The sequence below is a fragment of the Meriones unguiculatus genome, chromosome 1, assembly GCF_030254825.1.
Source record: "Meriones unguiculatus strain TT.TT164.6M chromosome 1, Bangor_MerUng_6.1, whole genome shotgun sequence".
Classification (NCBI taxonomy): Eukaryota; Metazoa; Chordata; class Mammalia; order Rodentia; family Muridae; genus Meriones; species Meriones unguiculatus.
In genome coordinates this window covers 55408909-55435662 of record NC_083349.1, presented here as the reverse complement: position 1 = coordinate 55435662, position 26754 = coordinate 55408909, and the positions used below count along the sequence as shown (strand labels likewise).

General features: G+C 43.4%; 1 protein-coding gene across 2 annotated transcripts in view; it reads right to left on the bottom strand.

Annotated features, from left to right (window-relative positions):
* The window catches only part of Entpd1 (ectonucleoside triphosphate diphosphohydrolase 1), a 71062-nt gene that overhangs the window by 17223 nt on the left and 27085 nt on the right, over nt 1-26754 (bottom strand). For both annotated transcript variants that reach the window (XM_021633096.2, XM_060389283.1), the window contains exons 2-3: nt 9608-9735; nt 1572-1689 (exon numbers count right to left, since the gene is read on the bottom strand). In XM_021633096.2, coding sequence (XP_021488771.1) covers nt 1572-1689; nt 9608-9735 — 246 coding nt within the window. The remainder of the gene's footprint in view (nt 1-1571; nt 1690-9607; nt 9736-26754) is intronic.

Here is a 26754-nt window from a genome sequence, read left to right as displayed (position 1 = left end):
TGCACGTGGGGTTCTTAGTGAAGGACACACAGAAGTGCTGTTGGTGAGAGTTATTTTTACTTAGTTCTTAGTGTGTGTGTGTATGTATGTGTGTGTGTGTGTGTGTGTGTGTGTGTGTGTATGTGTATGTGTGTTTGTGTATGTGTATTGCTGGGAAGCCAACCTAGGACATCATGACTATTAAGCCTGCACAACACCACTAAGCTACACCTTCAGCTATTTTTAAATTAATATTTTTATTAATTTATTTACTTTGCATCCCAGCTGTAGCCCCCTACCTCATCCTCTCTCAGTCCCTCCTTCATCTCTTCCCATGACCCTTGCCCATTCCCACTGATAGGGGAGGTCCTCCTCCTCCCTTTTCATCTGACCCTAGCCTATCAGGTCTCATCAGGCCTGGCTGCGTGGTCTTCCTCTGTGGCCTGGTAAGGCTGCTCCCCCCTCAGGGGGAGGTGATCAAAGAGCCAGCCACTGAGTTCATGTCAGAGACAGTCCCTGCTCCCATCACCAGGGAACCTATTTGGAGACAGAGCTGCCACAGGCCACATCCATTCAGGCGACTAGGTTATCTCCATGCATGGTCCCTGGTTGGAGTATCAGTCTCAGAAAAGACCCCTGGGCCCACATTTTTTGGTTCTGTTGCTCTCCTTGTGGAGCTCCTGTCCTCTTCAGGTCTTTCTATCTCCCCCTTCTTTCATAAAATTCCCTGCACTCTGCCCAAACTGGCTATGAATCTCAGCATCTGCTTTCATACCCTCCTGGGTAGAATCTTTCAGAAGCCCTCTGTGGTAGGCTCCTGTCCTGTTCCCTGTTTTCTCCCTCTTCTGATGTCTATCCCCTTTGCCTTTCTGAGTGAGGATTGATATCTTAGACAGGGTCCTCTTTCTTGCTTAGGTTCTTTAGGTGTACAGATTTTAGTGTGTTTTATCTTATATTATATATCTAATATCCACTTATAAGTGTGTTTGGAAATCAATCTGGCACTTTCTCAGACAATTAGGAATAGTGCTTTCTCAAGATCCAGCTGTACCACTCCTAGGCATATATCCAAAATATGCTCAAGTACACAACAAGGACATTTGCTCAACCATGTTCATAGCAACTTTATTCATAATAGCCAGAATCTGGAAACAACCCAGATGTCCCTCAGCTGAGGACTGGATACCTTCAGCTATTTTAAAATTTGCTTATTTTTTAAGTATTGATTTCAATATTATAATTTTTGGCAATAATAGGAATTGAGGACAGGGGTGTGGGCATGAGAGGCTCCATCTGTCAGCTACTGAGCTACATCCATGACTTGTTTAAGGCGGAGTCTTTCTAAGTCGTCCAGGCTGGCCACCAACTCACTCTGTGGTCCAGGCATGCCTGAACCTCGGGACCCCCCTGCTTACCGGCCTGTGCTACTAGGCCCAGCTCAATGTCACATTACAGTGATAATAACAGCACATCAGCGGCAACTCCACCGTGTTCCTCACGGGGCTCCGTGCTGGCTCCTTTTGCTCTTGTGAAGTGTTGGTGCCTCTCCCGCTCCTGTCCCGCTCTCCCCGCCTCCATGGCCTCCACCTTACCTTTCACTTGACATTCTTTTAACTGGTGCACCACTCCTGTGTCATTCTCCTTCTCAGCTGGCCACTTGTAGATGTACAAGTTGGTGTGAGAAGACCCTGCATCCAGCACAATCCCATACTGAGGGCGAAGCAAAATTAAGACACTTATCAGCATGACCCCACACTTCTCCATACTTAGCTTGCAAAGGAAGTGGACAGGGACAGGAATTTTCTAACCATAAAAAGAAAGTACTCTAAGCCAAGTAGAACATTCAGTACTGGGGACTAGAGTGACCCTCATGCCAAGGATTACCAGCAGGCCATTCCTCTACATAAGGACTGCTGGTGCTGGACCTTAGAAACATCTGGGCCTTACCGAGGGCAGGCCTGAGCCATGAGGCTACTTAGAAAAAGCTCAGTTATTCTAGTGTGAAACTAGGATTAGACCCACATGCCAAAGCAGCTGAGACACTGTAGAAGGAACGGAAAACTAATCCAGCGATGCTCAAATTTGTCCATACCCTGGGATCAGCTGGCAACTCCTTAGACACTGGTTTAAAGTGGTCTGGTTGCCAGCACCGTCATGAGATCCTGTGGAATTCTAATATTCACACAAGCCAGGTGACCACTGAGCTAACCCATGGAGGCTGTACCGATATAACAAGTGTGTTCATCTGATGAGTTTAGTGAGTACGGAGTTATATTTTAAAGAGAGAAACACTCAGTGGGTTTGCTTTTTTAAACTCAGAAAACGTAACTGTAAAGTTGTGTTCGGTATTTTAAGACATATAAACTTCATTAGAAAGAGCCTGCAGCTCTTTAAAAGGAGGAGGACATTGCAGGAATAAATAAAATCAGGAGAAAGGGAATGTAGGGAAGCCGCTCAGGCAGCAAAGGGCGCCGAGCCCCAACACCCACACAATATGCCAGGCATGGTGGTGAGCCTGCAATCCAGACACTGCCAAGGTGTCGACGGACGTGAGAGGCTTGCTGCTCAGCTATCCTGTCCTGATGGGGGGGATGGTGCCTGTGGAGGAGTGACACCGAGGTTGCCTTCTGGCCTCCACATGCATGTACACACACATATATGTGTACTCGGTACACAGAAACGAAGAGGGAAAGGCAGCATGGAGATGAGCTAGGTGGTTAGAGGAGAAAAGGGGAGGAGCAAAAGCACCACGCCTGGTTTCGCGGGTGTGTTGACAGTGTACCACGCAGGGGTTGTGTGAATTATCTTCTGTAACTCAGAACAATGCCAGGAAGTAGGGGCTAGTTTTATCCTTTTTATATAGATCAGGAACTACCAGCAGGTTAGTTGATAAATCTAGTCTGAGTTAGGCTCAGAATCAAGACCTTGTCCATGGACCACGGGGCAGGGGCTCAGTGCCAGGCTTCGGGGATATGCTCCCTCCTAAAGACATGTGTGAGGACAACTCCAGCACAGTGCACACGTGTAATGATGCACGCAGTGCGCTCCAGCACAGCGCACACCCATCTGCCACCAGCAAAATCCACATGCAGAACATTCGTCGGCCCCGCAGACTTCCTGATGCTCCTCTTAGTCATCTTGGCTAAGGAGCAACCACTATTCTGACATCTGTCACTGAAGATGACTTCTGTCTGTTTTGAACTGTAACAAAGGGAAATCACATAGAATGCCCACTAGCCGTGATCTCTGTCACTCTCCACTACAAAATGCTTTCAAACCGTGCCCTTTGTTCATGCTTTCCCCTTGCTGTAGCATATTCCATCCTGTGCATATACTATGTTTTTATTCATTCTAATGTTGATAGACATTTGGATTATAGTTGAGACTATTAGAAATATAGCTGCCTTGAACATTCTTGTGGGTTTCACTTTATGGAATAAAAGCTTTCTTCTTTCTCTTCCTTCCTTCCTTCCTTCCTTTCTTTCTTTTTCTTCCTTCCTTCCTTCCTTCCTTTTCTTTCTTTCTTTCTTTCTTTCTTTCTTTCTTTCTTTCTTTCTTTCTTTCTTTTTCTTTCTTTCTTTCTTTGCTATCTCTCCCCTGGGGTAAACTGTCAAATGTCCATTTTTATCAACTGATTTTATCACTTTTGATTTTATTCCAAAATTGGGGATAAATCTGATATTGATTAGTGATGTCTTCCATGGGCTTTTTATAAGGATAACATGATGGTGCATATTTTTTTTACATAAGTATATATAAGTGGTGTCCTGTGAGCATGTGTGTTCACATGCCTGCGGGCACGTGTGTGTGACCGCATGTGAAGGCCTGAGGCTTATACCAGGAGTCTCCCTCAGTTGCTCTCCACCATGTTCACTGGGGCAGGGTCACCTATCCGGCTAGTCTGTCTAGCCAGTTTACTATGGGGATCCCCTATCTCCACCTTCTGAATGGTGGGCTTACAGACAGGCTGCCGCACCCTCCAGCATTTACATGGTTCTGGGAATCAGAGCTCTCGTCTGCATGCTTGCCCAGCAAGTGCTTTGTGGGAACCATCTCTTCAGCCCTTGAACATAAAGCAAGAGAAAGAAAAGCAGAGGAATGGTGCCATTTGGGCTGTGCAGTTCAAAATGTGGTCTTCCACTTGAAAATGATGAATTTATGTGTTTGTAAAATGTATTTATATTCTATGAGTCCATGTCTCTTCTATTAATACTTAAGGGCTTACAAACAGAAAAGACAGGAGTGAGGATTTAAGAGACCTCCCTGGGCCATGAGGAATAGCTAAAGGCTATTCCTCTTGGGTACCTAGAGTCATTTCATTTCACTGAAAGGCAGCATCGCATAGACCTGAGAACCCTTGCTTCTTTAATAGCTCCTCAGTATTTTCTTCCTCTTTATGCATGGTGTGTGTGTTTGTGTGTGTGTGTGTGTGTGTGTGTGTGTGTGTGAGAGAGAGAGAGAGAGAGAGAGAGAGAGAGAGAGAGAGAGAGAGTCTCTTTAGTAATTAGTTTTATGTGCTCAAAAAGAAAAGGATCTGTATACATGCTCTAAGCACAACCAAGAAGCAAACAGGGCAGGCTCCTCTGAGTCATGGGAATCCAAGAACTGGCTTTGGTAGTCACTGTGGGCAGGAAGGGATATTGACTGGGGCCCGGGGCCTTTAGACCCCAGAGAAACCGCCCAGGGTTTGAGAAAATGTTCTGGGGTTATACAGTGAAAAATTCCATTGTTCCCCAGGAGGGCCCCTACCAGAATACATTCCAGCCACAGTAGCATATGATAAAAGCTAGGGAGACATCAGCAAGCAGCCTTTATCTGGAATCAGGACGTCCTATTCTTTTTGTTTTTATTAACATGAAAGCCCGCCCCTGCCCAGGACAGCCAAGAAGCTGGCTTTGCTTCTTTCAGTCTGTTTCTCTAAGGACCTTACACAGTGAGACAGTGGAGAGATGAAAACATTATTATGTTATTTTGTAAGTATTTAAGAAGGTAGCACCAGACATTCCACAAGAATGGAGAACATTCCACCCACGAGCGGCACTGCAAGGCTAACCTGTGAACCATGCCCACTGAGGGCTGGTTTGAATTGCCTCCTAAATTGGTTCATTGAACAGTTGACATTTTGAGAACAGCTAAAGCTTGACAGTCTGTGTTCTCAGTCTACATATTGAGGAGTTTGCCTCTTGTGGTTCCAGTGTCCCACAAGAGCCCAGATAGTCCCCACCTCGTGCTCTGTCCACCACCACAGCACTTTCCAGAGCCTGTCCAGGACACACCGGGCTGCGGGATCTCAGCAAATCAACCTTGTCAGAAGTCTGGGGAACTGTCCATCCTTCCCCCTCCTTCCTGGACTCACCATCTCATTAGCTAGTGAATACTTTAGGGAAACTTGAATGTGGGGAAAAAAACAAACAAACAATGTTTTCCTGTAGCTCGTATGTGAAGCATTTCTAAAAACCCTTGTAAGTATGCCTTTTGTATTAAAGAAAAAAAATAAGATTCTAAGAGTGAGAAAGAAATCTGTCATTCCATTATTATTATAATTAATTTCAATAATATTTTCTACTTTAAGAACACTAAGAACCTATCAAGTATCACCTAGAAAATGAATAGGAAAGACATGTAGATGTTTTTATCATCACTTTATCCCCAAATTTTTGCTTCCTTCCCACTTTTTTAAGTGTTCATTTTCATAGTGTTGTGATATTTCTGTGCAAATCACCTTGCTCTATGCTACCTACGGCCTCATAATCTAAAGTGTGACACGGGGGCTGGACTACATACTCTACCCCAAACAGCACAGACAGGTGCTTTGGCTTAATGGTTTCCTCTCCAGTGGAAATATCTTGGGAGCTGAGTCCCCATGCGGTATGTGGGGAAGTGGGGCCTGATGAGAGTATTCATGAAAGATGCTACTTTCGTGAGTAAATTAATGACCCAATGAAGTGGGCTTTGCGAAGGTGGTCTTTTTCTGACCCTCTAACCCACAGCTCCATGAAGATGAGTCATGTTGCCTTGCTAAAATGCAGCATCCAGGATGTCATTTTGGGAACAGATATTAGGTCCTTGGGAACAGATAATAGCCTTGAAATACACTTATAACAAATTCATGGACTTTGGACTTTCCAGTCTCCAGCAGAGAAAGTACTGGAGAGAGTAAATGTGCAGTGTTTACACATTCATTCTTTCATGGTCGTCTGTTGTAGTAGTTCAGAAAAGGACTGTGACTCCAGCCAGCGGCGGCAACATCAACATCACAGGGCCACTTTGGAGATACTGGATCTTTTTAAAGCCTTTAAAGTTCTCGTAGCTTTAACAGTAACTTCAGCAGCCCTGTTGGTCTAGCTCAGGGAGCTGGGTTTATAAACAAAGCTTTTCTTTTACAATGTGTTTCTAATACACTGTAAACAGGCTAGGCTAGCCACAGTGAGCCAGTGAAGCCGATAAACATCTAGAAATTATTTATTCTTTTCTTTGTTTCTTTAGTTAGAGTTACTAGGTCTCAAATATGAACTCATATTTTGCTGATTTTTCAGCCTGTGGTAAATTATGCATAACACAAAATGTGCTATGTGAACCCCTTTAAAGGGAACCGTTTTAGTGGTTGTTGATTATACTCTCGTTGCTGTACCACTGTCACCACCATCCGTCTCTACATGCTGGTTTTTAAAATGGATAGTGTTAAAATACAGTACAGTAAAAACACCAACAGGTATTTTCCAACATTTGGAGTGTGAGCCAAAGCAAATTCTTTTAATTTCTCCCTGAAAAGAGAATCACAAATGACAACTCCAGAGTACCATTTTAGTCCGACTTGGAAAAGCAGAAAAGCCATCAGCCTTCAGCAGCAGTGAGAAACCCTGCAGAGTGCTGGCTGGGAAACCACAACACTAAGGAGGAAGGGGCTTCCACGAAGAATGGCTTCTGCCAAGAGGATGCTGAGGTGGACCACAGCGCATGGCTTCTGCTGTGCTACATGCTCCGTCCGACAAGCCATCGCTTGTCGCTTTACTCCACTTAACCCCAACTATCATCCAAATAGGTTATTACTATTTCTACTTGACACGTAAGGACTCTGAGGTTTAGAGAAAGGAATTTACTTGCTTACTTCACTGTTATTGTGATTGAAATAATTGTGTCTCTTGAGCCCACATGAGGGCATGCCCACAGTAGGGGCATTTTGAACACAAGCCTGCTGCTTGGCATAAGGCCAATTTGCCTGTCAAACTGTGGCATGTTCATGCTAACAGGTATACCAACAGCCAGTGTCCAGTTAGGAGCAGGGAGTTAAGGAGTGGTAGACAGAGCAAAATTCAAAGCCTTTCCCCCACCTGACCCATAGAGACAAAAGCACTCTTCCAAGGACAAAATTAGACATCACTATTGACTGTCCACTCTACTGAAGCCTTTGTTTTTAGAAGCACAGATCAGTCATCTAAAAGTGCATTCCTAGTACTGATATGCAATAATTCACTGACTTCCATGGCAAGAGAATGCCTTAGGATGTCTGTTAAAGATAGATTCCCAAACTTCATTCTGAACATTCACACTGAGAGTAAACAGGATGTCTGGAGGGTCCTGGGCTGGTGGTCTGCCTCATATGCTGATGGCCCTGTGTCCAAGAAGGATGTAGTTTTTTCTGTTCAGATCCTGTTCATTCTACCAAGTCAGCAAATTTCTATAACATCACCATTTAAGTCAAGTGCTGGACTGGCTGTGAGTTAACATTTGCATTATGATTATTTGATCAATGATAATTTTCCTTCTCCACAGCAGAAATGTATACACTTTTCCAGTGTTATTCAATGGTACATCTGTAGAACCTCAGAGTAAATGTTCAATGAATATCTATTAAATAAATGAGTACATAAAATGTACACAAAGACAAATGAAACCCAGTCCCTGTCCTCAATATGCTTAGAACCAAGTAGCAGTTGGCCAGTTAAGTATCTGGACTCAATAAAGTGCTCTTGGTGTGTTATTCCAGATGTACTCCAGGCATGAGGTCACCACCTCCACAGCAAGACTAAACCCAAACCATGTTAAGCAGAAATGAAAGAAGGCTAGATCATCTACACAAAATACAGAGTCCGTGGACAAACAGTTGAATAAAGTCTGTCTTTTATAAGGTCATTTTAGAAGTGAATACAATCAGCTCTGCTGTCTGTGGCTTCTGTATTCATGGAGAATGGCAGAACAAAATATGGCAGATGACAGAGCAAAAATGTGCAAATGGAAGAGCAAAAATATTTTCTAAAATTTGTTCATACTAAACCTGTGCAGTTTCTTCTTGCCACTGTTCCTAATCAATACAGCATGGCAACTGTGTGCATGGACTTTATATTATTTTGATTTTTATGGGAAATCTGGTGATGATCTAAAATATGTAGGAATTATATCTCAGAACCTCAGATAGGTTATGGTATCCTTTGGGTATCATAAAGAGCTTGACTAGCTACAGATTTTGATATTCTAGGGTGGGTGTCCTGGAACCTATCCCCCATGGACTCTGAAGGCCAACTGTGCTTTTTGCCAATACACTTCTTAACATATTTAGTAGGCTGTGGCGAATCATCCACACAATAAAAATGGTTCTGTTTTTGTTTATTGCTTTAGATTTTATAACACGTTGTCTTATAGACAATATTCATCCAGCTGGGGTTTGGCCATTTCGGAGATGTCATCCAAGAGTATTCGCTAAAGCAGCAATGTCTAATAGACAGCTGACTACTACCCAACATTTTATTCCAATGTGATGGGAATCTTGCTGAAATCAGTAAGTTCAGCAAATGGACAGACAGCTTTTGCATGTGAAGTTATCTTTTTGCAGAATAAATCAGCAGTATTGCCATACTTGCTTTAATGGCAGTAGCTATTCTTGCCATACACACACCTTTTACTTAATGAATACCAAAGACCTGGCTCCCTTTCACCAAACAGCATAACAAAATAGAAGCACATCAGACTTGAAGACTACTCTGAGCCCTGACCACAGCAAACACCAGAAATACAAAGCTGAAGTGTGTCTCCTGAGCAGTCCTTCTCCCCAGTGCTGCAATACTGAACATGCAAAAAGGTCAGGTCAAGAGGGCAATCGCTTACTTTTGGAGCTGGTAAACAAATAGCAAAACCAAGATGTCATGAAGCTTCAACTACGAGTGAAGTCTTGCCAAGAGAACCAATGCCACTAAACATTAAAAGGCAAGAGACCACCATCAGTGAGACAGCGATAGCTTCCGTCCTGACAAAGTGGCCACTGTACGCAGCACAACTGGGTTGAACTTGTGTGACAAACAGATGCCAATGGAACACCCACGCCTTTTCTACACAGTTTTCTAAAAGTTTTAGAAGCAGGGCATGCATCTGATTTTCCAGGCTCATAGGTCAGCATCTTCTCATCAAGTAGAACATACTTCAAAATATGGGTCCCAGGACATCTGCACATGCCACTGCCCTGATGATCTCACTGGCCTACTCATGTGAGGTGGGCCCCTAATAATTATATTATCTTTTCAGCTTAAATGTAAAATGGTGTAGTTATAAATATATGTATATATTTGTCACATCTTAAAATTAAAAGGTAAAACAAAATAATGACTGTGTTATAAATATTTGTGATTTCACTTGCCTTAACATTTTCTGGTAATGGTTTGTTCTGGGTCAATCCCACAGCAAGCAAAGCTATCACAGCCAAGATAGAGGAGAAACCAAGGGTAATCAGAATATTTTTGGTGCAAAATCTCTTCACCGTAGAATCTAAAACCAAAAACAAAACATAAATAAGCAATCAGTAAGCAATGATTTTTCTTGACTTTTTGTATGGTTTTATGACGGCCATCAAGAAACACCAGAGACATTAATAAGAAGCCTACCTATATCTACAAGATACTTGTAAATTATTGGAAATAATTCAAGAATAAAAAGTTTTGTCTGTACCATGATAGACCAAGTCAGTAGTATGGAAAGAAGAATGGGCATAACCAGGCCATGTGGAATGAGGGAGAGAATCACATGGGTGTCTTATTTAACAGGTCAGATGTGTCTATCACAAGATGAGCAACAACTAACAAAAGACAGACCAGACCTCTCCATTTAAAAAATATGCCCAGAACATTTAATATGCTCAACCCACCAACCATATGCATGCCTCAAACAGCAAATCCCACCACTACATAACATGTCCTGGCTTGACATACTTTTTGAATCCCAACACCTTTATATGCTGAACTGAATCACCTTAGGACTGAAGCGTTCTGACCACTTTGGCCTGCCATTCCATTAGCTAATCTATTCTAGCTTTAGTCTGACCCCAACAAAGGACATTTAGAAGCGCCACTATAAGAATTACATGAAGCTACTTTAACTGGACTTAAATGGGTCATACAGAAGACATGACTAGGAAATGGAAGGTTGCATCAGTCCATCCACTTTGATGACTCTACCTGTTCTTCAGTCAGCTTCTCAGACTATCTCCAGACTTCTTCTTAGGCTTCGGGGAATCATCTCCGGGCTGGAGAGATGGCTCAGCAGTTAAAAGCACTAGCTGCTCTTCCAGAGGTCTTGAGTTCAGTTCCCAGCAAACACATGGTGGCTCACAACCATCTATAATGTGATCTGATGCCCTCTTCTGGCGTGCAGGTGTACACGAAGATAGAGCACTCATATACATTAAATAAATAAATCTTTTTTTTAAAGAGTTATTATTTATTTATTTACTTACTTATTTATTTAATGTAGATGAGAGCAGTATGTACACCTGTATGCCAGAAGAGGGCATCAGACCCCTGTATAAATGGTTGTGAGCCACCATGTGGTTGACTGGGAACTGAACTCTGGACCTCTGGAAGAGCAGCCAGTGCTCTTAAACCTCTGAGCCACCTCTCCAGCCCCTAAATAAATCTTTTAAAAAGTGAAATAAGAATTATTTTAAAATATAGAATCATCTGAAAATGAGATGGGTTCTCATTTATTTTTTACACTTCTTTAAGGTCAGAGTGAGATCAAGGGAGGTGAGAGAGAAACTCCAGTGTCCCCCTCCCCTTTCCCTTTTTGTCATCAGCAGCTGGCTGGGCATTGACGAGGGAAGTCTTCCTTATGTTCTTGAGCAGAAACTTGGACTTTTTCTAAAAGACTGTCACTACATGGGTACCTAGTCCGCACCAAACCCAAGTCTTCAAGTAGTCTCTATCCATCAGGTACAAAACTCAGGACAAACTGCCAGCAAACCATTACCTCTTACTTCCAAAGAAGGAACAGCAAATGAAGCCCACAGCACTTCAGGCCCCTCTTCCTGAATGATCACACACCTTGTTTAGAGATCTGCCTCCCCCAAGCTAAGGAACGGACCTGTTCCATTTGTGTGATCTCACACCCCTATTAGCAAAGGTTTCTCCAATGAGTGGATACCTAATCATGGTGCCTGATAATCTGCCGTCTGCTTGAGCAAGACTAGTGAAGATGTGGAAAACTTCCTCTACTCACTGTCCTTCCTGGATTAGATGGCAGGCACTGATGGCAGAGCTGAGAGATGGAGGGAACCTGAGTTGTCAGGGTCACTTTGACCATCCCTGAACACCATCTTCCCATAAGACTACACTTTGGCCCACTGGCATGATACTAATTACGTGAAGCTAAAACATCCAGGTACGGCTGCTGTGGTAGAAGAAATGTCCCCTTTGATGCCAGAACTCTATAGAGTTCGGGGGTCATGAGGAACTTCTCTGTCAGTAGATCCCTTCTTCGTTTCCAAAGCTGTGAAACTGAAACAGTGCTACCAAGCATGGACTCTGGATGATGGGTTATAGTATGACAGGTAGCATTTTGGAGCTATGTGCCATTTTCAAGAGAATTGTGAATGCTATTTTTCCATCTCAGAGGCTGCTGCAAAAGAACTCACCATCTAGTTGTTTCCTTTTCACAAATGACAGTTTGGCTGACTCATTTTCCTATCTCATCTACTTAGGCATTATTCTTAGCATCTAAACTACTACAAATGAAAGAGATCAACACGATCTCTACTCTTTAAAATTAGCCAGCCATTCAGAGAGTGAGAGAACCAGGTAAACCAAAATGACATGAATAAAACCAAGATTACATGAATAAATGCTTTCAGGTCATGATAAGTGCTAGAAAGAAACGCAAACCAAGGAACGTGGTAGACTGCCTGCTGTAGACCTGGGCTTGTGGTCGATCGTGTTAGGTGGTAGGTCAAGGAAACTTCTCTGATGTTTCTGCTGAGAACTGGGTGAAGGGGAAACACCAGCTTTGAGAAAGAGCGGGAAAACTGCAGAGAGCAAGCACAGGGACTGCCGAAGCCCACGGTGGAAGCTAGCTTAATGTGACTTTTTTTTCTTTTTCCTATGCAAATATTTGCTGATCCTCATCATCTCTGAACACTTGGAAAGCATTCCACATTTGCTCAGTTTTTGTAATGTTATTCACATCTCTAGAATCTATTCAAGTCCCTCATCGTATTTTTAGTTCTTATTAAAAATAAACAAAAGAACTTAAGTATATAAATTTTCCACATGTGACTTTCCTAATCTTTACTACCAAAATTATGGCTGTTTGTTTTTCATGTGATTGCCCAGGCAGGACTAACAGACTGTCTTTCATAGACTTCTCAAAAGCCCTGATCACAAGCAGGAAACCAGACACTTTGCAGGAAGTGGTGCTAGATACGGAGGTCCACACTGGCAGAAACAGGCTGGCAGGAAGCACAGGCTGCAGAGGTACCCCTGCGCGGCATGTGGAAGTCTCTGGGTTCGATTCTAAGAGCGAAAAGGGGAAAGGGGTTTGGGGAACCACCTTAGTCTCTCACGCCTTTGGCCTGCACATCTTTCAGATCCGGTTTTACTAACACAGTCAGGTTTGTTATGAAAATTCAAGCTAGCTCTCTCCTGCTTAGAAAGCCTCACCTGACTCCTGGGTCACAGAGAGGCAGTTTCCAACACTCAACATAAAGAGCTGTTTATTTTTATGTTTTTAAATTTTTTTTTTGAGACAGGGTCTCATGTAGCCCATTCTGGCTATGAATTTGCTATGTAGTTTTGGGGATAACTGTGAACTTTTGGTCATTCTGTAGTCACCGTCTGAGAGGTTTACAAGCATGTGACATTCACAGGTTTTCTATGGTCCTGGGAACCAGATCCAGGGCTTAACATACGCTAGACAAGCATGCTACCAGTTGAGCTACATCCCCAGCCCATAATATGGTACTTTTTTAAAGTCCAAGAAAGGATTTTATCAAAAATATCCAAGCACAATGTGTTACTTTTTCTCTTTGGATTGGTTGGTTAGACGAGAATTCAAAGATGTCCCTTCTTCACATTTTCCCCTTGCTTTCACAGGTAAACAGGTTTTTGTTTAACATCAGAGAGCCAAGTACCAAGTAAAAACTTCCACCTTCACTTTACAGAAAGAGCTGAAAGAAGCCCAGCTTTTAGTAAAATACAGAGTCATTTCAAGCCAGTAAGCTACAGAAAAAAGCCCAACCAAACAAAAATCCCTCCATTCTTACAGTGATAGGCACCGAGTTGTCCAGTGTGAATCTTATTATGGTGAAAAGTTATAAGTAGTTTAGCAAAATGCCACTGTAAAGAGAAATCCTAGGATTTTTACATGATACCAAAAATAGAAACTTTCAAAACATTTTTCCATTGATAAAAAGCTTTTTTATGTTGACAGATGTGGTGAGTTTCCAGCAAAGGCAGCCAAAAGTTTCCTCTGTGGATCCCAAGAGAGGATGGCATCTAATTTCTTGGGACCACCTCTGGAGTAACCCTGGCTTGTCAATGGGAGAAAACAGCGCGTGTGGGCAAGCACTGACGAGAGACAGAGACTCACTGTGGTGGGCCGTGCTTCCAGCCAGGGATGGCATGCTCAGGGACGCTCAGGGCCATGCTGCAGGCTCATCCCCTCTATCCTGGGTTGGAGTCTCCCAACTGTCTCTGCCACGCTCCATCAGAGAACACACACTTACTCCACAATCATGTCTGGGGGCTTTGTACCAGGCTCCTTAGATACAAGCACCCCCTTGCTCCTGACACCCCTGTCCGGCATCTGATCCACAAGCCCTTTTCCAGGGACTCCTACAATTCCTGGTTCCCTTCCCTGTCAGAGTCCATCTTTTGGGTGATTGAAGAGATCTTCTATAACCCAGGCCTTCTTGATAGAGAATCTATGGTAACTTCCTGCTGCCTGCTGTGTCTAAGAGCAGAATGGCGATAGTCTTGTCATTCTCAGTAGCCTGTGCTCCTTGAGGGCTGGGACTATTTTTCTAGCTTGTTCACAGCTGTGTTCCCATGGTAAGTGAATGAGCGAATTTTGGATTCTTAGATTTTTTTTCCAATGTGACATTTCCTTTATTTGGGAATTGCATTTTTCCCATTCTTCACCAAGTCTTTTTCCTTGTTGCTCCAACATCAGGCTCAGATTCAATTAGAGGTTAAACTCCTTTCCACATCTCCTCTCCTTTAAAAAAAAATTTTTTTTTAAATTTTAAATTGCATTTGTTTAGTGTGTGTGTCTGTCTGTGTCTCTCTGTGTGGTGTGTGGCATGTGCATGTGTGTCTGTGTGCATGTGTGTGTCTCTCTGTGTTTATGGTGCACAGGTGCCATAGCACATGTGTGGAGGTCAAAGGACAACTTACACAAGTCAGTTCTCTCCTTGCATGGAGGTCCTAGAGGATGAATGTGTATCTTCAGGCCTGGTTGCAAATGCCTTTCCCTGCTGATCTGACTCGCTGGCCCCAGTAGTCCTCTGTTCTCATGTGCCACTTCCAGTTAAACCACTTTTGTTTCAGAGGTCTACAGCTGTTGAGGAGGAGGGTGTGATCTCTTTGTTCAGTCTTTCAATTAAGTATTCAATAATTATTAAATACGTTGCACTATGTGGCTAGACTTGACCAAGGCCCTGAGCTACAGCAGTGAACAAGACACTTAATGTTCCCACATTCATGAAGCTTATATTCTAGTTTGACAGAAAAAAAAAATAAGAGAAAACAGTAAAATCTGGAGGGTGTTACATAATTATAAGTGCTAAAAAGGTACAAAGAGAGGATTGAGGCAACCAAGAAAAGCTTTTGTGGTGATCTTGAGTGAGTGAATAGGATAATGAGCAAACAAGCACTCCTCCACGGTAAGAACATCTGAGGCAACCAGCACTGTGCATGAGAGCGCTCTGAGGCAGTACAGGAGGACAATGTGGGTTAAAGAGTGATGAGAGGAGCAATGGCAAAGGTAGTCAGAGGGGGTCATGGGAGCTTTGTTCACTAGACCTGGAGGTCACAGCGAGGCCCCTGTCCTACCCTGAAAGATATGAGTTATTCAGGAGTAATTTTATGATTTATGCTCAATAGGAGTAAACTTAGAATCATCAAGAGCCTTTGAAGTCCGGGGAACTTGAGGATGCAGCCGTCATGAGAATATAGTCATGCAGAGCAGCATTTCCTGCGGGTTTGTGCGTGCGTGTGTGGTTTGTTTTTGTTTCTGTTTTTTTGTTTTGTTTTGTTTTGTTTTTTGTTTTAAATAAGAACAAGCCTACCACAGAAGGCAAAAGGACAGGGAAAGAAAGCAAAGTGACAATGAGCTGGGAGACACAAGAAGGCAAAGCCAGAGAACATGCAGGAAGGGCAGGGGTGGGGATACGGAAAGCAAAGGAGATAGAGGGAAAGTGAATAATTAACTGTGTGCAGTACTTTCTTTCCCAGGTTGAAGTCCACTGATCTCCTGAACCATAGCCCTCAGAGTAATTAGCGGTTTGTCCTTGCATTCTAATTAACTGATTCTTCTCAGCTCACAGTTGGAAGAGAAATGTTTTATTTATCTTAACCAAGTCTGGCAGATGCTGAGTATGAGCTCTGGCTGGGGAGCACATCTAGGGACAGTCAGGCAGTAGGGGTGGGGGTGGGGTGCAGAACAAGCTCTTACTGCAAAGCAGGTTCAGCTGCCCTGTCTGCCCACTCCTGTGTGGTGTGCTCCTCTCCAGGCAGCTACTGCCACTGCCTCTGCACACTACTGTGCCTGACTCTGAAAATGATAATGACTGCAAAAAAAAAATCAGATGCCAACAAAGTTCTATAGGAGAAGTGAGGAAGCCAAGGACTTCCCTTTCCTCACTTCCTCCCACCACACCACCCACTCTCTTCACCCACGCCCCTTCTGGCTTCCCCTGAATCCGTTTGCTCACAGATTGCCCTGGACATAAAAGGCCTTTGTGATTAGCACGGAATCCCCATGTTTAAGGGTAGGATTGGCAGGGAGTAGGGCTGTTTCCAGCGAAGTGATGTCACTCAGTCAGCACACTGGAATTCCCTGTGTCCTAGCCAGAAGGCCTAACAATCTAAGGTCTCTGTACATTTCTCCCACTAAACGAATCTTCTCCACATCTGAAATCAAACAATTGTGCCCTGGAGACTCTACTCTTTCCCAGAAGCAGCTGCAAATGTCAACAAGCTCTGGGTATTTGCCAATGAGAGGGAGAGAGAGAGAGAGAATTATGTAAATAAAAAGAAGAAAGGAGATATCCAAGTAGCAATTTTTTATACTTTTATAAATATTTACTTATAAGAGTGTCCCCCAAATTTAAAATATGGTCAATATTCAGAGTTGGTCAGATAAGGAGCAACTGGAACATACATATTACTTCTGGGGATACAAAATGCCACATGGCACAGCCGGCTTGGAAAAATGCTTGGCAGTTAATTTTGAAGCTTAATACAGATAACCTCCATACCCCTGGGTTCTGCATCTGAAAACTCAATCAATTGTAGAGGACACATATTTCAGAAAATAAATGCATCTATGCTAAATACGTACAGATTTTTTTTTCTTGTCATTAGTCCTACGGACCTAGAACTTACCTTGCATGATGTACTGTAACTGATATAGGGACGTTGTGAAATGTACAGGAGGGTGCACACTTCATCGCCTCACATCTATTTGGTACCCCGGAGTGTCCTGGAACCAACACTCCACCGATAACGAGCTCTAACTTTTTAAGTATTTACTTTATGATCAGGCAACCCCACTCTTAGGTGTTTAGCCCCAAAAGTGCAGACGATACAGCTTTATTTATAACCATTAAATAAAAAATTAAATGTCTACTAGCTGTTGACTGTGTACAAACTGTTACAATTATCCTATTCTCAGCAATAGGAAAGGACTACACTAGTGATAAATGCAATAGCATAGACACATCTCAAAAGCATTGTGCTAAGTGAAAGAAGCCAAACTCAAAAAGCCCCAAGCTGAATGACTTTATCCTATTATTAAAAAGGCAAAACTAGCAGCACAAACTACAGCACTGAACAATGGCTCAGGATAGGGGCCAGAGACTGACAATGACAAGCCACAAGGGACTTTTGAAGATGACAGAAATACTCTTATCCTGATTCCAGTGATGGCAAAATGAATATGTATATACATATTTATCGAAATCCATACAGCTGTACATCTAAAAGGAATGAATGTTAGCACAAGTTCAGTGAAGAAATTATATAGAAAATTATGGAATCTGATCATTGGGGCATGATCCAACACCATGGCAGAGGCAGGAAGACCATTCCATGTTTGAAGTTAACCTGCTCTACATAATAAGGTTCAGGTCAGTCACAGCTACAAAAAAAATCAAAATCAGAGAAAAAAAGAAATTATACTGACAAGGACGCTTCTTATACATTAGTGGAAGTAAACATTTGTCAGCTCTGATGGTAGCAACTAATACTATCCATCAAAGAAGTTTAATAGAAATTTAACCTCTCAATATATTTGTGAGGACATGAGAAAGTACAAGGGTAGGATGTTCAGTGCAACAGGCTGAAAATAACTAAAAGGCTATGATCTGTCCCTGGACACATAAAGTCTAAGTTATCTGTAGTACATAGAACTATGCAGGCATGGACAGACTAAACTATACCTGTGAATCTCAACATAAGCTGTCTTCAGTTTGTTAAATGGAAAATAAGATGGGGACAGTAAATGCACTGTTTCCACTGGGTAAAACATAGACATTATCTGGACAGATATATAAAACTAGCAACTGTCAGGAGTCACTTTTTGAGAAATGATCCTGGAAGAGTAAGTGGGACTGTGCCAGGATTCCCACAAACACCCCAGGTTTGACCATTCACTAAAGGGACTTATAGAATTCAGCATATGCTCATACACATGCCTATAGTTAGCTACAGCAAAAAGAAGTAAAATCTGTAGGAAAATACATGGTGAAGTCTGGCAGAAACCAGGCACATGGTTCCCCTAGTAAACAGCTGTGACAGTTCATAAGGAATACCTACCAGATAAACTTACCAACAACCCAGTACCCAGGGCTTTCACTGGGGCCAGCCATACAAATACCCTCCCTCCAGCACATGCCAGGCTCCTACATGAAGTGCAGGTATCCAAAACAAACACACAGGCCATCCAATCCACGTATAGCAAGCCATCCCTATCAGCTCTGAACAGTGGGAAGCCTTCTGAAATCCACGGAGACACTAGCCAAGGCTTACCTAAGCCATCCTCATTTAAGGCTGGTGGCCTCAGGCCTCATCATCTCTTTTCTATATGGTCTAATGCATGCGACCTTCCTCGCTCCATACTTTCCCCTACCTTATTTCTCCCGTGGTCCTTTTCCCTCCTTCCTGAAGTACCTTAGCAATTTGAAACTCTTAATAGGAATTTCTGAAAAATCAAAGGCTTTGAAATGAAGAGGAAAGTGTAGAGGGCTGCCAGTGAGTCGAGTGGCAATGAGCACGGAAGGTGAGCGACGGGTAGATGGGAAACTGTGCTTTAGTGGTCTGTTGTGGCCTCTACTGATTGCCTGCTCTAGTGTCCTGCCAGCCACTGGCCAATCCAATTAATCCAAGCAGCCACATCTGGTTCTCACTCATCCACGATTTCCAGAACAATGTCATGCCTTCTCTGCTGTCAGGCACAATTGTCAGAGCTTATTTTGGATAAATTCAAAGCTTTGAGAAAACACTGGTACTGTCCCTTTGGGCACCTCTGGCTTTGAGAATCAGAGTGAAAATGGATGATCCATTAGTAAGATTTGGTCAAGCTTCCAGCTGTCCTTGGTAATTTCATCTTGGGTAGCCATATTTAAGCAGCTGGCTTTTCACCTTTCAGCCCAGCGCTTTGAGGTGAGCAACAGCTGGATCTTAAGTTGGTGAGAACTAACTTCCTGTCAAGAATGTGGTAGGTATAACTGATAACTCAGAAGGACAATTAGTTTTTTTTTTTTTCTAAGTATATTTTCTGTATCCATTTGTTTGAAAGGGAAGCAAGAGGAGTTAGAGAAATCTCCCAAAACCTCAGGGGCAGGGTGTCCTCCCTTGTTGCAGTCATTTTTTTTTTTTTTTTTTTTTGGTTGTTGTTGTTGTTCTGATTTTGGGGACAGAATCTCTAGGCCAGGTTGGCCTTAAATGCCCTATATAGTCAAGATGTCACTGGATTTCTGATCATCCTACTTCCACCTCCCTTGCTGGGATGATAGGCATCTACCACCACACCCAGCTGAGGAAGTCTTGAGGGCTGAACCGAGGGCATGCTAGGCAAGCTCCCTACCAACTGAGTTACACTCCAAAACCACAGAAATGTTCTCTGGAAGCCACACTAAACAGACCAGTACAATAGATGAGAAATGTCTACTGCCACATTTGCCCACATATAAGAAGAAAAAGAGTGATTAGTCCTAAGTCTTGGAAACTCTATCAGATCAAGACTGTGGCTAATATAGTGGTACCCTAGTACTATAGCTTAGGTAAGGAAGGAGTATATGAACATGATGGGTATGGGGCCAACTGCATGGAATAAAAAGACAATGAAAAGGACCTGTCAATGCATCTCCATCATGGTCTGAGGGAGCTGCCACATGGATGCTGGGGCTCAAACCTAAATCCTCTGGAAGAGCAACCAGTTCTCCTAACTGCTGAGCTGCTCTCCAGCTCCAACTAGATCACTTTTTCTATAAAGTAGAAAGTGAGTTGGCCATTGTTAATAACGAATGGACACTACAACTTATACACCTATCTTTCAAATGTTGGTTTCACAGATTCCTCTTTCATTTTTGCTCCACAAAGTGTGGTAGATGGTTCCTCTAAAACACTAAGGCCAGGAAAAGACAACACAAGGAGTGACATGAATGACAGGGGAGCTCCATCTCTAGGCTTCCTATTCCCACTCAGGCTGCCCGCATCCTCATTTACTCAGACTCACAGAGGTAGGAAGAGTGCCAGACTAGGAAGTCCACTTGGGAGGGACAAGAGAGACAATAATGATTTTTACTTTTTTCTTTCCTTTGGAACCACAAAAATGTTCTCAGTGGAAGGAAATGAGTCTCCACCTTAGCAAAGACTCAAGATATCAAATCTGAGGGGAACACAGATTCTGACACTCGGAAATGAGTGGCAAAATAGTTGGGATTCTTTACAGAGACTCCTAAAGGGCCAAGTACTATGAGTTGAAGAGGAAAATTTTATTCCACCTTCTGGGAAAATCTGTTACCTAGAAATGCCCTTTGGGATGACAAATTGGCAGAGTCACCCTTAAGGATGAGACTTGTAAGCAAAGACAATACTTGGATCTCAAAGGCGAAGCTGGACCCACCCTTCCCATTCTCTCAGGGCTGAGTGGGGTGGGGTCACTGCCTCTCAGAGCTTTATATGGTGCTGTTCCAGCACAGGCAGTGAGCTGATCCTGAAACCTCCTCTAACTACTGGGGCGTTGTCTTTCCTCTTCACACTGTGTGCATTGCTAAACTCCACATCCCTACATCCCACCCACTCCTAAACCCAATTCATCAGCTTCAGCCCCACTATTCACACTGAAGTTGCTCACACAAATATCACCCACTCTCTTGTGCTGCTAAATCCAGTGGGTACATTTCAGCACTGACATTTCCTGTGTAGAATTTGATACTGCTGACTTCTTAGATTTAAACTCTTCCTTCTTGGTTCCCATGATATCGGGCTCTTCTAGCAAGCCTCCTGCTTCTCTGGTCCCTGCTTGCCAGTTCTTTGCTCTATATCCATTAACGGCTGCCCTCCAGCATTCCTTGTCAGGACCCTTGTTCATCCCATCATTATACCTGACCCAAAGTGGTAGGTTACCCTGAGTGGTGATGGCTCTTCAATCCCTATGGATTAATTTCCTAATCTCAATGATTACAACTTCCATCACCTGAGTGGTGATGGCTCTTCAATCCCTATGGATTAATTTCCTAATCTCAATAATTACAACTTCCTAGTCTCAATAGCCATGACCCCAATTTGCTCCGCTAGCCCAGGCCAGTCTCCCGAGCTCTGGATTTATAACACTAACCACCACCACCACCACCACCATACACACACACACACACACACACACAGAGAGAGAGACAGACAGAGAGAGAGAGAGAGAGAGAGAGAGAGAGAGAAATACAGAGACACAGAGAGAGCTGCTTTAATGTTCTACAGCAAACTCACCATGTCTGAATGTAGCCTCCCCTCTAACTTAATCTTTCTACAGAATCTATACATTAAAGTTTATCACCTCTGCATCTCTCTAGACTCTATTTCCCCCTCAAAGCTCCATATATAATTTTTTAAAGCTTTAGTCACTAAATATTTCTTAAATCCATTTGTTCTCCTTTTTATTTCTTCCCTGGACTCCTGTAGCAGCTTCTGTAGTGGCTCCCCCTCTTCAAAGCAATTCCCTTTCCAAACCATCCTTTCTGAAGTCAGCGTGGCAATCTAAAACTGCAAAGCTTCTAAACAAAATACAAATTGTGGAGCCCTGGCTGGCCTGGAACTCACTATGTAGACCTGGTTGGACTTGAATTCACCAATATCCACCTGCCTCTGCCTCCTGGGTGTTTCATTTGAAAGCATGAGCCATTACATCTAGCTAAGTCTAGACTCTTGAATAATAATTTTAAGGCTGACCACCTAGCTATAAAAGCCAAGGGTACTTAACATGTTAGGCTCTGAACCTAAGCTCTGCTTTCCAATTGTTGTGTGTGTGTGTGTGTGTGTGTGTGTGTGTGTGTGTTTTATTAAAAGAAAAAGTCTGTTCCTATCTTTTGTCTGAAACATTCCCTCTGCACCCCCTCTTTTTAAAATCTATCTCAAGTGAGGACATTGAAACTGGTGATAATCACTTACGTGTACTGTTTCCAAGAAGCCTTCCCAGAGGCCTTTACTTGCTGGCCTCTTGGAGCACTCCTCCCACAGTGTTATGCAACCTTTAACCAGGTTCTCCTTGAGGCCAGATACCTTGAGAACCTTCCCAGCAACCAGCAAGGGGTCAGGGGCCTTCCGTTCTCAGTAGGACAGATACAGGGATAGGATGATTAGAGTTTCAACATGCAATGTTTTCCATAAAAAATGGAGGGAGATTGCTTTGACGAACCCAAATGTGTTTTAACTTCTCAACTTCGAGGTTCTGTTTTTAGTGAGCTGCCATGCAAGCCCAACTTTTGTGTATTTTGTTGGGGACAAATGTTTGGGCAATAAATCCCAAAGCTGAACCCCATGGCTTAGTCATTTACTCCACTGGGTATGTTTCTCAATGAATTACCAACAGTAATAGACTCAAATGCCATGTATATAGAGGAAACTGCCCCCACAGCTGGCCATTCATTAGCAAACATGGCTAATTCTGCTTCTGTTCTGAAAAATTGGGCATCTGGTTTGGTAGCAATGCACTATCTCCTATGTATGACTACATGATGGAATCTCAACCCTGTCTCTTATTAGCAAGTTACTTAATCTGTCTAAATCTCCATTTTTGTACTAAAAATTAAAGCTGTTACTTACTTTGATAAGTTGATATGAAGACAGGGTAAGCTTTATATGAAAAGGGTGATTACAGTGAACTTGTGCAGCCTTGTCATCTGTCACAATCTATACAGGAGGTAGTCTGTCTACAATCCAGACAGGCATTTGTGACCTGCGTGCTGCCCCTTTGGCCTTTCAGCTTGCATGCCCCACAAACACCTCAAGCATATCCTGCTCAAAGAGAATTCAGGCTTAGTTCCCTTCCAAGCCTGTTCCTCCCTGAGCATTCACAGCTCATGAGCACCTCCACCCTCATCCAGTTACTGACAGCAAGGAGAGCAGCAGCCTCCTCAACTCCTCTCTCACCTTTACCCTCTCTCTTCACAGCCACACAACTTGCTGACTCAGCAAATACTGCATCGTCCTTTGTCACATCCTGTGGTTCTAGTCCCCAAATATTCCAATACCATGGCTCCCTCTTCATCACTTCCCTGCTTTCTTTTCCAACCACAATCTCCTCTTACGGCTGGCTCCTAACTGATTCCTTGCATCCACTCTTGCCTGTTAACCATCTGCTTTCCAACTGAAAATGAAGTAATTCTTTCAAAGTATCCATTTGTCCACCCATAATACCTTAGTTTCTGTAAACACTTCATAGCTCCCCACTGCTCTTAGAAAAACAGAACAAAGTGTTTAATACAGCCCATAGGTCAATTTTTGGCCCATCTAAATCTCCAGCCTTTCTTATTGTTATCACTTCTCCTTCACATTGTCACCTTTCAGGCCTTAAATCACCCAGCTGTCCCTGCCAGTGTGCTTTCTCAGTCTGGAATATCATCTCTTTGCTTAACTGTTTTCTATTCTTCCCTCAGATTCCAGCTGCAAAATTTCCTCCTCAAGAATCCTTCAGATGTTCCTTCTCTAAAGGCTTCATAGCTCTCTAAGCTTCTTCTTCACAGCACATAGGGGATTCTATACTTTCCTATATAGAGGTGTCATTGAAGCAGTCTTTCCCAGTTCTGATGTGCAACAGATTTATGCAAAAACTTTAGAAAACCACCAACCCTGGGGTTCCACTCAAAATAATTGAATTGGGTTGAGGCTGAGGCCTGGACTTTGGCATCTTTAATGACTCCCTGGGTTATCTAACATGCAGCCACAACTGAGAACCACAGGCTAGAGGGTGGAAGGGATGGCTGGGGATGCAGGTAGACATGAAGCTCTTGCCTGGCATGTGGAAGGCCCTGAGTTTGATCCTTGCTGCTTAGAGATGGCGACCACTTATCCTGCAGTATGCCAGGTACAAGCACAGAGCAGCACCTCTCAGAAGCACTGCATTTGCTGTTCTGTCACTGCTGATGCAACTGTTGTTAAGATCAGCACACCTGACGGCTTTCTTTGTACATTTTTTACCTCTGGGATTCCTAACTATAAAACTCAAAGTTATTAAAATAGTAGCATCCAAATTACTTTATTTTTTTCAGATTTATTTAATACTTTTATTTTAAGTGTATGGGTATTTTGCCTGCATGTGTATCAGTGTACACATGTGTCCTGTGCCTACAGAGGCTAGCAGGTGGATGGAAGTCAGATCCCCTGGAACTGTAGTTACAGAAAACAGTCATGTGGGTGCTGGAAACTGAACCTAGGTCCTCTGGAAGAGCAACAAGTGTTCTTAACTGCTAACCCATCTCTCCAGCCCCCAAATCACTTTCACAAAATTCAACACATTTGTATTTTCCTATCAACATAGAGCTCTGACCTACAAACTAAGGTGACACAGAATACAACAGTTCATACCACACTGTCTAGCTCTGTAGCAGTTATTTCAGAGGCTTCAGGACTGGCATGCTAACTTTTTAAGAACATGAATTAATTGGATTGCCACCACCTTGTCATTCTGATTTCACTCTTCTTTCTCAGTTTCTCAGTTTTTCCCTCTCTCCTGTCACATCAACTCCTTTATCAAGCAATTGTAAACTCCACTCTCTAGCCCAGCTCAGTGGTCAGGACTGAGGGCTGTCTGCTTGTAGTTTACCTTGTTCAGACAGACCTCTGTCACAGGGTGAGCCCTAGCAAACCTTTCCTCTAAGACAGAGTTGTAAAATCCAGTTCTCAGCCATCATGTTGCACCAGGCTCATCTAAAGGCCTAGAGAAGCAGTGGCTGCAGCTTCTCAGGGTTTCAGATGCAGCAAGTCTGAGGTGAAGCCAAAGAATCAGCATTTCTGACAAGTTTCCAGATGATGATGATGGTGTTACTGGTCTAGGGACCATACTTTGAAAACCATCCAGTTCATAGCCACCCCAGCTAATGCCTGTAAGCTATGTATTATGTATGCATACATGGAGAGACACTACCTAGAAAGAGCTGCATAAATCTAGATAGAGACAGATGTAGAACGAGGAGGAGGAGAGGAGGGCATGTGAGGCCTTTCAGAAGTGCAGTGGGTAAAACCTACTGGATTTATTCTGTATGCTTTGAGGCATATTTATGGGCCTTTCTCCTGTGGTTTCAGAGGGGTTTTCTCTGCACTATTTTTGTAAACAGCCCCAACCAGATCCCATACTTCTCCTTTTAGAAGAAGAAATTGTGAGGGTATGTAAGGGCACATGCCTCTAGTCAGTTCCTTATTAGGCAATTTCCTTAGTCACCGCTAGCTTTCTTTTAAAAGGCAGCCTGTTCCCCTTCCCCGAAGCCAGTTAGTCTACTGAAATCACTTCAGGCATTCTTCATAGATCTGAGAGAAGGGTAGGGAGGTGCAGAAAACTCTTCAAAGAAAGAAGTTTCAAATCACCGTGGGGTTTTCACCTGTGGTTGGGAAGGAGCAGAGAGGAAAGGACTCCCAAAGCCCGTGGGCCACATACAACAAAGCTGGTCCAAGCAGTAGTCAAGGCTCTTGGATTGGCATAAATAGCTGCAGGGAACATGGTGTCTTGGCCTTGAAGCACCACATTACAGCAGAGTGTTCTCAGACAGCCACACAACATATGTTCCCTCTGGGAGGAGAGTCACTAGGACATCGAAACTCTCCCTGCACTGCCCTCTTCTGAACCTATGGGCACTCTTGAGGAGGGCCCAGTTTCCCAGCACTGTCCTGGTCTAACATCACAAGGCCTGGCATCCCAGCAACACTCCCAGGACGGCATAGCTGTCTTCAGTCTCACTCGCTCTGTACGAGCCAACCCAGCTTCACTCCAGCACCTGGTCAAACTTGCAAACACCTTCTCTGGGTTTTCTCTGCTGGGCTCTGGCCCTCTTAGCCTCCTCTGTTCTCCTTTGCGCTCAGGTGCTATTTGATGTCATTGCTATAGGGAGGCTTTCCACCCTTCAGACTTTTTAAAACATGCCATGAATGGCAGTTACTGTCTTTCAGGTTGAAAGGATCTGTGGAGTTCATTCCCCCAAGTAATTCCCAGCACTGACTGCATAGCAGCACCACCCAGGGACTTTCCCAGTCCTGCCAGTGGAATCACACAGGTGAGTCTAATGAATGGCCAGGGTTGCAAACGTGGGACCTAGTCCAGCTGCTGTTGAAAGATAAATCTGTTGCTGTAGAATTCTTGAGAGCTAGGTTTTAGTGTCTGTACTTAAATTCCTCCCGATGGGACACGAGCATTTCAAAGTCATCCAGGTTAACAACAGACACCTGTAACTGTTAGGAAGCTCTGACCTTGACCCAAGTTTAGTTTCCTTTTAACTCCCACTGAACTGACCCAGCTCACCAAATGACTTACAATATGTTTAGTTTTTCATTCTTTTTCAAGTCTTCATGGTAGCAAGGACGTGCACCTCAAGTTTCCTGTCTTCCAAACCCCAAAACCCCCAGTACATGAATCATGATTTTTAGACTAAATGTCACCCTAGTGACACTCTGGTGGATGTCCTCTACTTGTTAGCCATCCTGTCAAAACCAGCTGCTATAACAGAAGGTCATGGAGGCGACGTGCTGTTATTAGCTCTTATCTGTAAACTGAATGTCAGCACCAATGTCACTACAAATTTCAGATATTTGAACCTGT